General features: G+C 36.7%; 1 protein-coding gene across 2 annotated transcripts in view; it reads right to left on the bottom strand.

The window, feature by feature from the left end:
• The window catches only part of LOC128222153 (uncharacterized), a 90,117-nt gene that overhangs the window by 53,371 nt on the left and 22,988 nt on the right, over nucleotides 1–13,758 (bottom strand). For both annotated transcript variants that reach the window (XM_052931028.1, XM_052931029.1), the window contains exons 3-4: nucleotides 1,529–1,667; nucleotides 1,124–1,256 (exon numbers count right to left, since the gene is read on the bottom strand). In XM_052931028.1, coding sequence (XP_052786988.1) covers nucleotides 1,124–1,256; nucleotides 1,529–1,667 — 272 coding nt within the window. The remainder of the gene's footprint in view (nucleotides 1–1,123; nucleotides 1,257–1,528; nucleotides 1,668–13,758) is intronic.

The raw sequence follows: 13,758 nt of genomic DNA, 5'->3' as shown, positions 1-13,758 counted from the left end.
GGGGCATAATTTGAACAAACCTTCACAAGCAATTGTGACTTTACATGTAAACTTGGCTAAAAATAGACTTCGCTCATGTAGACTTAAAAATAGACTTAGTTTAAAATAGCATTTTTTATACTTTCAAGACCTATAATCCAGGCATGCATGGTTGGAACTGGCTGGTTTTCGAAAGGAACCGAGCTCTAACGGATATCTAAATACTGTACAAGTTTCATCAAGATACAATCAAAACTGAAGACTGTATCATGTTCACAAGCTTGTGTTTACACAATAGCACTTTTTTATACTATCAAGGGCCATAATCTAGGCAATCATGGGGGGATCTGGCTGGTTTTCGAAAGGAACTGAGCTCCAATAAATATCTAAATACTGTACAAGTTTCATTGAGATACAATCAAAAATGAAGACTGTATCGTGTTCACAACCAATTGTTTACACAATAGCATTTTTTTATACTATCAAGGGCCATAATCTAGGCATGCATGGGCGAGGGCCATAATCTAGGCATGCATGGGCGGATCTGGCTGGTTTTCGAAAGGAACCAAGCTCTAATGGATATCTAGATACTGTACAAGTTTCATCGAGATACAATCAAAACTGAAGACTGTATCGTGTTCACAAGCAATTGTTTACAGACACACGGACGCACGAACACACGGACGCAGGGATACACATACTACGTACACATTACCATCGCATAAGCCTTTGGCCAGTAGAGCTAAAAACCCTCGGAGTGACCGAGGAAAGTAGTAGTTCCGCGTGGAGTGTACTGTAGTAACACAGGATCCCTCTGTTACCAGGGAGATAAATGTCCTTAAACTTCTATAATATATTATTTTTATGTATTATAATGTTTTGACCTTCACCAGTAATTCATCTCAGAGACCTTAAACATCTCCCCAAAGCAGAGAACTAATTGTACTGATATTGGATCTCAAAATGATGAAAATACTAAGTCAAATACTATAAGTTATGATGACAACAAACATTTTGGTTAAACCTTCGAAATGTTTGAATTTAAAATGACAATTGTAAAATTGCATGTTTCATGGCCAGTCAGAAAGCAAGCTATATAAAAAAAGTGCAAAACAATCATTCATTTCTCCTACTTATAACTCACATTGAGGTTTTTGATTCGTTCAAACTTAATGCCGGGTATTTCCTCCTTGCCATTGACCTCGGACTGGTTGGACTGTACGCTGTGTTGGTGGGTGAGGGTGCTCTGGCGGGATGGGCTATGGGCCGGTGCCTGTCTGTCAACGAAGAACACAGGGAAAACAACTCACATTACAGTGGCTGACAAATAATTTCTAGCATATGAAACAAACTGATGATTTTGTGCCTGATTGATAACTTTAAATAAGTGCCTGATTGATTTTTTTCATTTTCCACTGTTATAACTTTTTCAAAATACTGGTAACATTTCGACAAATGGTTAAAAGGTTTACAGACTTCATTGATTGCCACCAACTACAATGCACTCTAAATCACACAAAAACATATATGAGCAATTTAGCGCTCTCACCTATTATTAAGGGATTGTGTGCTCTCGGAGAGTTTGTTTGTTGACCTTGAAAGGTCGTCATGGTTGGCCGAGGACCGATCATTACGGCTGTTCATGCTGTCATTCGGCGTAGAACTGTCCGCTAGGCTAAGTGGACCATCTGAAATAGTCTTAATTCTTTAGAAAGTGCCAAATGTATGTCACAGTGATTTCCCTGATGTAGAATATCCCATTTGTTCAACCATGAGGGTCCTGCATCCCCAGCTGAAAAATGTGTAAGTAAAAGCTTTAGATGGTATATTTAATATGAAATTAATAAAAAAAGTCAGCAGACTACAAATTAAACAATCACTATTTATGCAGGGGGATTCAGAACTTAAAATGCATACTATTTTGGTTAATTATTATCTGACACTAGAATAATCCAAAAAAAATTAGGATAATATCGTAATTGCTTGGCCAAAATGTACTTCTCTACTCTAAAGTAGAGGTAAATGGTAAAATTCATTGCTTTCCCAAAATGATCTTCTCTATGCTGAAGTAAATGTAAATGGTAAAATTAATGGCAACGCTGCCGACAAGAGGTTATGCATGCAAACATCACATGCCTGTGCTGACAATTGATCCTTAAAAGTATGTTTAACTAAAAATAGCTCAACAATAGGTTTGATAATAACAGCCAACTCCTTTAGTCTGTCTTAAAGAAGACCCTTCACAATTTAACCAATCAAGCTGAAGAGAACAACATCGATCATCACCACCTACCTAACACCACTGTTTGCTCCGCTGAGTCCCAGTGTGACAAGGTCAGGGACACTTCTGACCTTAGTTGCCCACGGCAACTGCTCAATGACCTTGACCTCTGCAAACCTCTAGAATCCAAGGGGAATGTACTCTGCCTGTACAGAGCTGGAGTGCCTGTAGGGACATTACTCCCAAAATCACAGCTCGGAAAAAAGATATCAGCAGCCATGAGGAATTTATATTATCCCACAATTTCCAGAAAATGATAAATTCCGTCATTTGATACTTTCTCAGAACATCACTAATTGTTTAAATATTGTTCAACAAAAAAGTTTTTTTTTTTTAATTCTACAATGAAGTTTAAAAAAAAATGAAGCTCACAGCCAAGACATCACTCCAAACATTTATGAAATGAAAAGTTTGATTAAGTTACAGATTCACAATGATGCATATCATTTTAATTGTAACTTCTGGCAGGCAAACTATCAAATAAGTGGACAAATGTATCACCATACAAACATCCCAAAATACAACATTAAATGCGTGTCACAAATTGAGACCTGCTCTGTTTCCCATGTCAAACAACATTCAGCAAATTGAAAACCATCCATGATGGAAATAGGAACAGGCCACTAAAACTCGTTATTTTGGCATGGCAACACTTGATATTCCATTTACAATTCCCAAATGTATGCTGGTAATATCTCTAATATAGAAATTCACACAATTATCACCATTGGTGTGTATAAAGGCACATTAGGAAGCTAGAACAAAATAGGCTATTCGGGGTCAGCAATATTATTGCCATGGAAACCGATTATTCATTCGCCTTTGAACGTAAATCTGTATAAATAATATTTTAATATAAGTGATTGAGCACCAAAAAGATTGGACAATTATATAAGCTATATATGTTTGACAATAAGCAGCTTTACATAACAAGATGCCATAACAATAAATGCAGCTCAAGAAGATATCTTCCCTGGAGTCTCAGCCCTTGTCCTCAGTCAATCAATGGCCATAGTTAAATAGAATTACAGTCAGAGTTATGGGCTTTGCTCACATTCATGAATGCAGAGTGTCACAGTGGGTGGTAACAAGTGTTCTAAGTTTCATGTTAGTATCTTGAACAGTTTTAAGTATTAAATGGCCAAGACAACAATGTCAACAGCATGTTCCTGGCATCAATACGACAAGCTCAAGAGTATTATCAGTCTGTTAATGATATTAATGTTTTACTGTAAAATTACTGTTTAGAAATAATATGGAAATATTAAACAAAAATTATAAAATGTCATTGAACATGATATGAGGCTTTGGGGCTTAACCAAAGTAGCATATATTATTATTAGATTTAATGCAGATTATTTTTTTTTGACAGCTTGTGAAGAAATCCTTTTCTTTCATTTTTTTAAAAGGGTCATAATTGGACAATTATTAATGTCAGAGTTATGAGCCTAGCTAAACCCATGTGCAACATTTTACCAAGTTTCATTTGAATATCCTGTTCATTCTATAAGTAATGACCAGGATTTAAGTTTTTTGCATGAAGCCGCTGATGAAGACTCCAATCACTATGACGATGACGATGACACAACGCTGACAATGAACATAACTGTAAAGCTGATGACCACAGTGCCGACACCAATGCCCATGACACTGACCACCACACTGGACGATGATGATGATGATGACACCCATGACAGTGATCTCGATTGCCACTTGAATGCTGACAATGACTACAATGCTGACACCAATGATGCTAAACACAACAAAGTCAATGTATAATAATAACTCTGACAAGAACCAAATAATGATGGCAATGATCACAATGCTGCCAATGACCATGATGTTCAGACTATGGCATTATCATCCACGACGCTGCATGATGCAGGTGACCATCACACTGACCATGATACTGATGATGATGGTGATAATGATGATGACAACAGCTCTGATGATGATGCCATTGACTGTACAACAATACTGTTGATGGCACCAATGAATATGATGCTGACAATGAACCTGATGAACATGATGCTGAGAATGATGTCAGTGACCACTATGCTGATGCCAACACCAATGACCACAATACTGAAAATGACCATGATGACCATGACACTGACCATAATTTTGATGACCTAAGCCGTTGACCACAAGGCTGACAATGATGCCAATGCCACAATGCTTCTGATGATGATGGTGATGACCAGATGATGATGATGCTGCTGCCAATGATCATTTGCATGACACTGACATATTGACTATGATGCTGATGACAATGGCTCTGACACCAATGACATTGATGAAGATGACAACAATGCTGACCATGACCACGCCCCTTACCAGGACACCAATACCTTAATTTTCTCCAAAATCTGAAAGTTTCTACTTTTATTTGTGGATCATGATTAGAAGGTCCTTTAGTAGTTTTATCTAACTTTTCAAAAACTGGTAAAATCAGCAGTCAATGATTACAAATGTTGACATCTCATCAGCATTTCTTCAAAAAAAATTGTAAATTTCCTTCGTTATGGAAGAGAACTTTTAAACACATTTTTTTATTTTTTTGTTCCTTGAGAGAGGAATCTCATTCGTTTAAAATTTGATAAGAATATTTACAATAACAAATGGATCACAAAGGGGCACAACTCATTGAGCAGACATTCATAGTTGTAGTGAACCACATAAATTCAACAATATTCAAGAAAACTCGAAGTCACTCTTAGATAGCTAGAAATTGATTTGATTTGAATTGCATGCTGTCCGCAATATCAAAAACTTTATTCATTTGTATGCATACACATACAAAGCAGTGAAATTTGCAATCAAATTAGAATTATTAGACATTTACAACTTCTAAGAGTCTATGGAATATTTTTTAGGTGGTAAAAAAAGTGAATACTTATCAATAACACATTTTTTTCAATATTATTTAGTATGTTGTCAAAGAACCAATTTGATATCTGTGAATATTTAAAACACAGATATAAAGAAATGTTAGCAAAATTATTTGCTTCCTTTTATTGGTCTGATGCAGTGGTTATTTCCCTTTGTCAAGAGAAAGGTTGTGCTTAAAAATCGCTACTTATTCACGTGCATACCTGTTGTTAGTTTGCCACAGGGTACTAACATATATATAAATAGAGTGCTAAGCATAATGCTCAGTTCACTAAAATAGGCAGACCTGATATAAACCTTGTATGTGTGGAACAATTTCAACATATCTCTTAAAGTGTCCCTTATTTCTGTCACTTATAATTAGAATGTTTAAACTTATGTTAAGGGTCGGCAGCAATGCAAAATTCAACTGAGGGACCAAAATTTTAAATATTTTAAAAAATCAACTTCTATTTAGTTTAAAGTTTCAGTATTTAACAAGCATGACTCATATATCCAATGCAACATGAAAAGCTGTAATAAGGAGTTGAGCATTTTTTACCAAAGAATATTTTATCAGAGTTCCAATCAAAAAGCATTTACGTTTTCCCAGAAATGTCTTAATACATGTTTGTGAGTCAAATTTATCGAAACTGCCCAATCAACAATGTCTTGTAGCTTGGTGTTGATTGCAGCTATTTTAAACAAGAGGGCCACGATGGCCCTAAAAGGCTCACCTAAGCAAAGGCCACAACTTTGTGATAAAGCATTAATAAAAATGTTGCAATTTAAACATATCTTGACTGATGACGATATTTTATATTTGTAAAGGGTCATGCAATGAAGCTACCTGTAAAGTTTTATTGAATTTGGTCTGCAAGTTTCAGAGATATTTTTTTGAAGAAAAACAGTCAGTCAGCCATTTTGTTGTTGTTGCTGTTGATCAATTTCAATGCCTTGTTGTATTTTTGATGAGAGTCATGCAATTAACACCCCTGTAAAGTTTAATTGAATTTAGACTGGTAGTTTTAGAGGAGATGTTTTTTTAAAGCAAAACAGGAAGTCAGCCATTTTGTTGTTCTTGTTGTTGATCAATCGTGACCCTTGTTGTATTTTTGTATAGGGCACCCAAGAAAGCTTCTTGTGAAGTTTCAATGAATTTGGCCAGGTTGTTTCAGAGAAGATGCTTTTTAAGCAATTGTTGACGGACGGACAGACTGACAAAGACTGATCACAAAATTAACTTCATCCATGAAAATTCATTATTTTTCTGAATAACTTTCTTATTTGACAAAATATCATCAAGATCTCTCAAGACATTTTCCCTTATAATGTCAATGCTTTTTGATCCAAAATCTGTTAAAATCTTGTTTTGTAAAATTTGTTTAACTCCTAAATGAACCCAAAACATGTCGCCAATAGTAAATGTTTGGCTCCCAAAAATGATTGTTCTTCAAAGCTAAATAAAACATGTATTTTTCTAACGTTTTAGTTTTTGACCTTCCCCACCCACTTTTGCAATGCTGTCAGCCCTGAACTCTCATTCAAATAATGATCAAAACATATTTTCACATTTTATCCTATTCAGTCACATTTTCTAAATTATATTTATAGCTGCATTTCAAAATTTCGTCCAACAGACCATGGCAAGGATATGTCATTTACTTTGTAATCATTATATATAAACAGTTATCAAACAAGTTCAATTCCAACAAGAGCATTATTTCAACCGATTCCACTGACCTTAAACATACACAGCTTGAAATTCCTTCATTCACTCAATTTATATGATAATCAAAACATTCTTACATAGGGATAGTTTTAAATAAATTATCTTAATCACACTTTCAAAAATGGCAAATCACCAGCATATTCCTTAAAACAAATAACATCTGTTTTTATTTCTTTTCTCCAGGACTAATAGCAGTGAGTTTACTGCTGCTATTTATGTGAGTTTTAAGTTTCCTAGTAATTGTGATTAAGTTGGAATCAGGTTAGACAACACGCATATTTACCTATCCAGGTGACTCGTTTTGATGTCTTCAACTTTTCCAACATGATTAACACCATAAACTTCTTATAACCCTGAATCTTGCATAAAAAATCTCATACATCCAAAACAGTGAAAAACTTATAACATGTGTCAAACCACCAAGTTATCCCCTGATAAATCTTTCCTTTTTTTGTCAGTACAAAGTATAGCTGAAATGTACAGCAAAGATATTAATTATGCTCGTTTCCTATTTGTGGGCAGACATTTCATCACAGCCTGACAGAGGATATTACCAATCTCTGACAACAAATACATTCCTGACATTTCTCCATTGTTGAAAAGTGTATATCAGGACCATGGCACTGTCTCCTCAGCAATTCCATAATTATTTCCCCCATCAATCAGTTGTGATATTTGTTACAATCATAATCATTATACATCTACAATACATAATAACCAATAAATAAACAACATCTTTATTTCTACAGTGTATAGTTTTGAATTAACTAAAGGGCCTATCAATAACTTTTCTTGTTTAAAGGACATTTAAATACTACTGGGGTACTGTCACAAAGTTAAATGTCAGATGTAGTAAAATTTCATATTTCGTTCTATGGATTATCTTATAAAATATTCATTTATAGTGAGTGATCCATTTACTCCACATCATCAAAAAAGCAACTTTTCACCACCAAGTATATTTTGGCAATTTTGTAATCTACCCGAGGCAGCGGCTAACAGATACATCCCTAAAAATGATTTCCTATGGGACAGATTGGAAAAAGGCTGTGTACACGGTGGAATAAGGCATCATATCAACCTGCTGGAAATGTCAGACACACTCTTGCTGAATGACCAACATCCTACAATGAAGCCAGCACAATACACACAGAGATAACTCTACAGTAACCTTATTGTCATGTACTGTTTCCTTATTGTCATGTAAAGCAACCTTATTTTCATGTACTGTAGCTTTATTTCATGTACAGTAAGCATATTGTCAAGTACCGTAACCTTATTGATATGTACAGTTAAACCTTATTGTCATGTACAGTAACCTTTTTGACATGAACAGTCACCTTTTTGACATGAACAGTCACCTTATTGTCATGAGCAGTAACCTTATTGTCATGTACAGTAACCTTATTGTCATGTACTGTAACCTTATTGTCATGAGCAGTAACCTTATTGTCATGTACAGTAACCTTATTGTCATGAGCAGTAACCTTATTGTCATGAGCAGTAACCTTTTTGACATGAACAGTCACCTTATTGTCATGAGCAGTAACCTTATTGTCATGTACAGTAACCTTATTGACATGCACAGTAACCTTATTGTCATGTACTGTAACCTTATTGTCATGAGCAGTAACCTTATTGTCATGTACAGTAACCTTATTGTCATGAGCAGTAACCTTATTGTCATGTACAGTCACCTTATTGTCATGAGCAGTAACCTTATTGTCATGTACAGTAACCCTATTGACATGCACAGTCACCTTATTGTCATGTACAGTAACCTTTTTGACATGAACAGTCACCTTATTGTCATGTACAGTCACCTTATTGTCATGAACAGTAACCCTATTGACATGCACAGTCACCTTATTGTCATGTACAGTAACCTTATTGTCATGTACAGTAACCTTATTGTCATGTACAGTAACCTTATTGTCATGAGCAGTAACCTTTTTGACATGAACAGTCACCTTATTGTCATGAGCAGTAACCTTATTGTCATGTACAGTAACCTTATTGACATGCACAGTAACCTTATTGTCATGTACTGTAACCTTATTGTCATGTACAGTAACCTTATTGTCATGTACTGTAACCTTATTGTCATGAGCAGTAACCTTATTGTCATGTACAGTAACCTTATTGTCATGAGCAGTAACCTTATTGTCATGAGCAGTAACCTTTTTGACATGAACAGTCACCTTATTGTCATGAGCAGTAACCTTATTGTCATGTACAGTAACCTTATTGACATGCACAGTAACCTTATTGTCATGTACTGTAACCTTATTGTCATGAGCAGTAACCTTATTGTCATGTACAGTAACCTTATTGTCATGAGCAGTAACCTTATTGTCATGTACAGTCACCTTATTGTCATGAGCAGTAACCTTATTGTCATGTACAGTAACCCTATTGACATGCACAGTCACCTTATTGTCATGTACAGTAACCTTTTTGACATGAACAGTCACCTTATTGTCATGTACAGTCACCTTATTGTCATGAACAGTAACCCTATTGACATGCACAGTCACCTTATTGTCATGTACAGTAACCTTATTGTCATGTACAGTAACCTTATTGTCATGTACAGTAACCTTATTGTCATGAGCAGTAACCTTATTGTCATGTACAGTAACCTTATTGTCATGAACAGTAACCCTATTGACATGCACAGTCACCTTATTGTCATGTACAGTAACCTTATTGTCATGTACAGTAACCTTATTGTCATGTACAGAAACCTTATTGTCATGTACAGTAACCTTATTTTCATGAACAGTCACATTATTGACATGTACAGTAACCTTATTGTCATGTACAGTAACCTAATTGCCATGTACAGTAACCTAATTGTCATTAACAGTCACCTTTTGTACTGTACAGTAACCTTATTGTCATGCACAGTAACCTTATCATCATGTACAGAAACCTTATTGTCATGTACAGTAACCTTATTGTCATGTACAGTAACCTTATTGTCATGTAAAGTAACCTTATTGTCATGAACAGTAACCTTATTGTCATGTATTTATTGTACTTGACCCCCATCCTTGTCATAGTCTCTTTGACTTCCATCCCTGTCATAGTCCCCTGAACACCATCACTGTCATCTCTATCATAATCCCCTTAACCCCATCTCTGTCATAGTTCCCTGAACGCCATCTCTGTCAAAGTCCCCTTGACCCCAATCACTGTCAAAGTCCCTTGACCCCAATCACTGTCATAGTGCCCTGCACCCCATCTCTGCCATAGTCCCCTCGACCCCTATCACTGTCATAGTCCCCTGAACCCCATATCTGTCATAGTTCCCTTGAACCTCATCTCTGTCACAGTCCCCTTAACCCCTGTCACTGTCATAGTCCACTGAACCCCATATCTGCCATAGTCCCCTGAACCCTATATCTGCCATATTCCCCTTGACCCCAATCTCTGTCATAGTCCCCTGAACCCCATCTCTGCCATAGTCACCTGATCTTCATCTCTGTCATAGTGTCCTGAACCCCATCTCTGTCACAGTCCCCTGAACCCCGTCTCTGCCATAGTCCCCTGAACCCCATATCTGTCATAGTCCCCTGATCCTCATCTCTGTCAGAGTCCCCTGAACCCCATCTCTGTCACAGTCCCCTGAACCCCATATCTGTCATAGTCCCCTGATCCTCATCTCTGTCAGAGTCCCCTGAACCCCATCTCTGCCATAGTCCCCTGATCCTCATCTCTGTCAGAGTTCCCTGAACCCCATCTCTGCCATAGTCCCCTGAACCCCATATCTGCCATAGTCCCCTGAACCCCATCTCTGCCATAGTCACCTGAACCCCATCCCTGTCATAGTCCCCTGAACCCCATATCTGCCATAGTCCCCTGAACCCCATCTCTGACATAGTCCCCTGAACCCCATCTCTGCCATAGTGTCCTGAACCCCATCTCTGTCAGAGTCCCCTGAACCCCATCTCTGCCATAGTCCCCTGAACCCCATATCTGTCATAGTCCCCTGAACCCCATCTCTGCCATAGTCCCCTGAACCCCATCTCTGTCAGAGTCCCCTGAACCCCATATCTGCCATAGTCCCCTGAACCCCATCTCTGCCATAGTCCCCTGAACCCCATATCTGCCATAGTCCCCTGAACCCCATCTCTGTCAGAGTCGCCTGAACCCCATCTCTGCCCTAGTCCCCTGAACCCCATTTCTGCCATAGTCCCCTGAACCCAATCTCTGCCATAGTCCCCTGATCCTCATCTGTGTCATAGTGTCCTGAACCCCATCTCTGTCACAGTCCCCTGGACGCAATGCCAACAAAGTCCACAGGACCCCCATCCCTCTAAAAGTCTGATTGATCCCCATCCATGTCAGAGTTTCCTGGACCCCCCTCACTGGACCTATTTTCAAAGTAATAGGGCTGGGAATCTAAATATCTCTATTTAATTGGCATGTAGTCAACATGTATTGACTGAAAGCTGACATTCATTGGCTCCTAGATGCTAACATGGAATATGATTCTATGTCCTCTAAGAAAACAAAAATCAGTAGGGTTACTTTTAATATATACAATGTGAATCATTTCTGATATGAAACAAGGCTATATAACTATACTCACCAACAGAAAAAATATTTCACTTTATTGTTTTATTGAAATATAAGTTCTCTCTCAGACACTCTTTGTATATCTTGTAGGAAAACAATATTTCTAAGTATACACAAGAGAAAGGTTTTAATTTTCAAAATTATTTTTATGGCTGACAAAATAGATAGTTTCATTAAAAGCTGCTGAAATAATCAGTTTGACTTACTGCTCATATATGTATTTTTTCACTGAGAGTATAACGTAATATTTAAGGTGCCTGAATGAAGTATGTCGACAATTATTAAGATAAATTAACAGGTACAACTGTAAACTATTTACAGAAGTGTTTTAGAGCAAAACAAAAATGGGCGAAAATGAATACTTTATACATTTGTAGAAATCTAAGGCTGTAATTATGTAAATACTGTTATTAATTTGGTAATAGTTTGTCAAGTAATCATTTTTTCTAATAAATGAAAAAAGACACCAGTATGTATACAGCTGACCAATCCACACATCTTTTTATTAGTCAGACAAGCATCTGACAGATCCCAGACATGGCAACAATGAAATTAATAGCTAACACTTAATTAACAGACCGGTATCATCATATTGGCTCAAATTTCCTAACAAAGTAATAACAGAAATAAATATTATTCCCTTACCTATTTTATTACTCCCACATGATCCCAGTAACCTCATTTTGGAATAATTTTCTTGCGTATCATTTCCAATCTTTGGATTCTTTTGTCCCCTTAGGTCCTGATATTTATTCCAAGCTTCCACATCACTTAGATCCACAGGCAAACAAGCCTTTCCATTACCTTGATTAGTTGAGGGAGCCGTTATGTCCAAGGCAGGCAATATGTCATGTTTTTTTACGATTCTGTTTTCGCCATATTGATTGCTACTTTCCTGTCGCCCATTACTTCTGCCAATGTGTGAATGCAGTTTATGATTATTTTTTTCTCCATATTTTGGGTAATTGTCTGCATTACTTGATTTCTTTGAAACAGAATATTGACTCACCAGTTTTTGTCTGCCAGAATAAATGTGCTTTGTGTTATCTTTGCATATTTCATCATTAAACTTTCCAGTACTTTCTGACATGCTCTTTGCCTTTTTTAACTTGTCCAATTTATGTGCATCTTTTATTTTATTTTCATTTTGTTTCATGACTGCCATATTAGGAGAGTCAGAGATATTCTCATGACCAGTATATTTATTTTTGGGCATGTTTTCCCCTTGACTCTTATCTGATTCAAAGTTAATCAAATGGATGTTATTATCCCGACTTCTCACAATTTCTTTATGGGTGTCATAGTTGTGTAAATATCCAATATTGGAAAAATGTAAATCTTTAACTGGTTTCAAGTCCATGCCAATATTATTGGCATTTTGGAATCTGTCGGATTTTTCCAGTCTTTTTCTTTCTTTTAACACCTTTAAATCCTGAACACTGTTTAGGTCAACTTTCTTTTCACCAAATTTCCTGCATTGGGAAGGTGTCAGGAAAGCAGGGTGTCGGTATTTACTCTGGCGATTATTTTTCTCTTCAGCATGTTTTGCTAAGTCTATAAAGTCAAACTTGCTTGGTTTTGTTAAACTGAAGGGTTTGTCTTGTCCAGCCAGTCGTTCAATACTATCAGGGAGATAGTCTGTCCCTGATTTTGACAGTGAAAATGAAGGATGCTTTCTGTAAAATTTCTGTCTTTTCAAGCTACTACGACTCATATAATCAGAGTCCTGGTCTTCACTTTTGCTTCTCGACAGTTTATTACTTCTGTAGTCATCTGAGTAAATGTGCACAAGTCTTGGCTTGATTTCATTTCTTTCATCAAGTGACAGATATTGAGATTCATTTAACCTACTTGCAGCAAACTCTCTTCTTTTTCTTTGCTTCTCTTCTAGAGAATTTTCGTCATCCCTTATTTTTTTCAGTTTCTTTTCAACTGTTGATATGTCAAGACGATCATCATGGTCAGCCGTAGGCCTTAACAATGATCTTCTTTCCTTATTGTATCTTTGAACATGCCTTTCTTCAATATTGTCTTGTTTCCCGTGTTGCCAATCATCCATTTCACCTCTCCCTGTTCTGTGACTTGTGTGATCCTGAACCTCCTCCTCCTCATTCCATTCCTGTCTCTTACTTTCAAGCCATTCCTCCAACCTTTCCCTCACATCTTCCAGACTTACAGTGCTAGATGTACACTCATGACCTTCATAGTCATTTTGCTCATCTTTATCTTTATCCACTCCTTTAGCCTTAATGTTTAGTTTATCATAATCTACATAAGGTCCACAATCACTGTAATCATTTTCAACTTCTGT

The sequence above is a fragment of the Mya arenaria genome, chromosome 16 (genome assembly GCF_026914265.1).
Source record: "Mya arenaria isolate MELC-2E11 chromosome 16, ASM2691426v1".
NCBI classification, from domain to species: domain Eukaryota; kingdom Metazoa; phylum Mollusca; class Bivalvia; order Myida; family Myidae; genus Mya; species Mya arenaria.
This window is presented reverse-complemented; position numbering and strand designations above follow the sequence as displayed.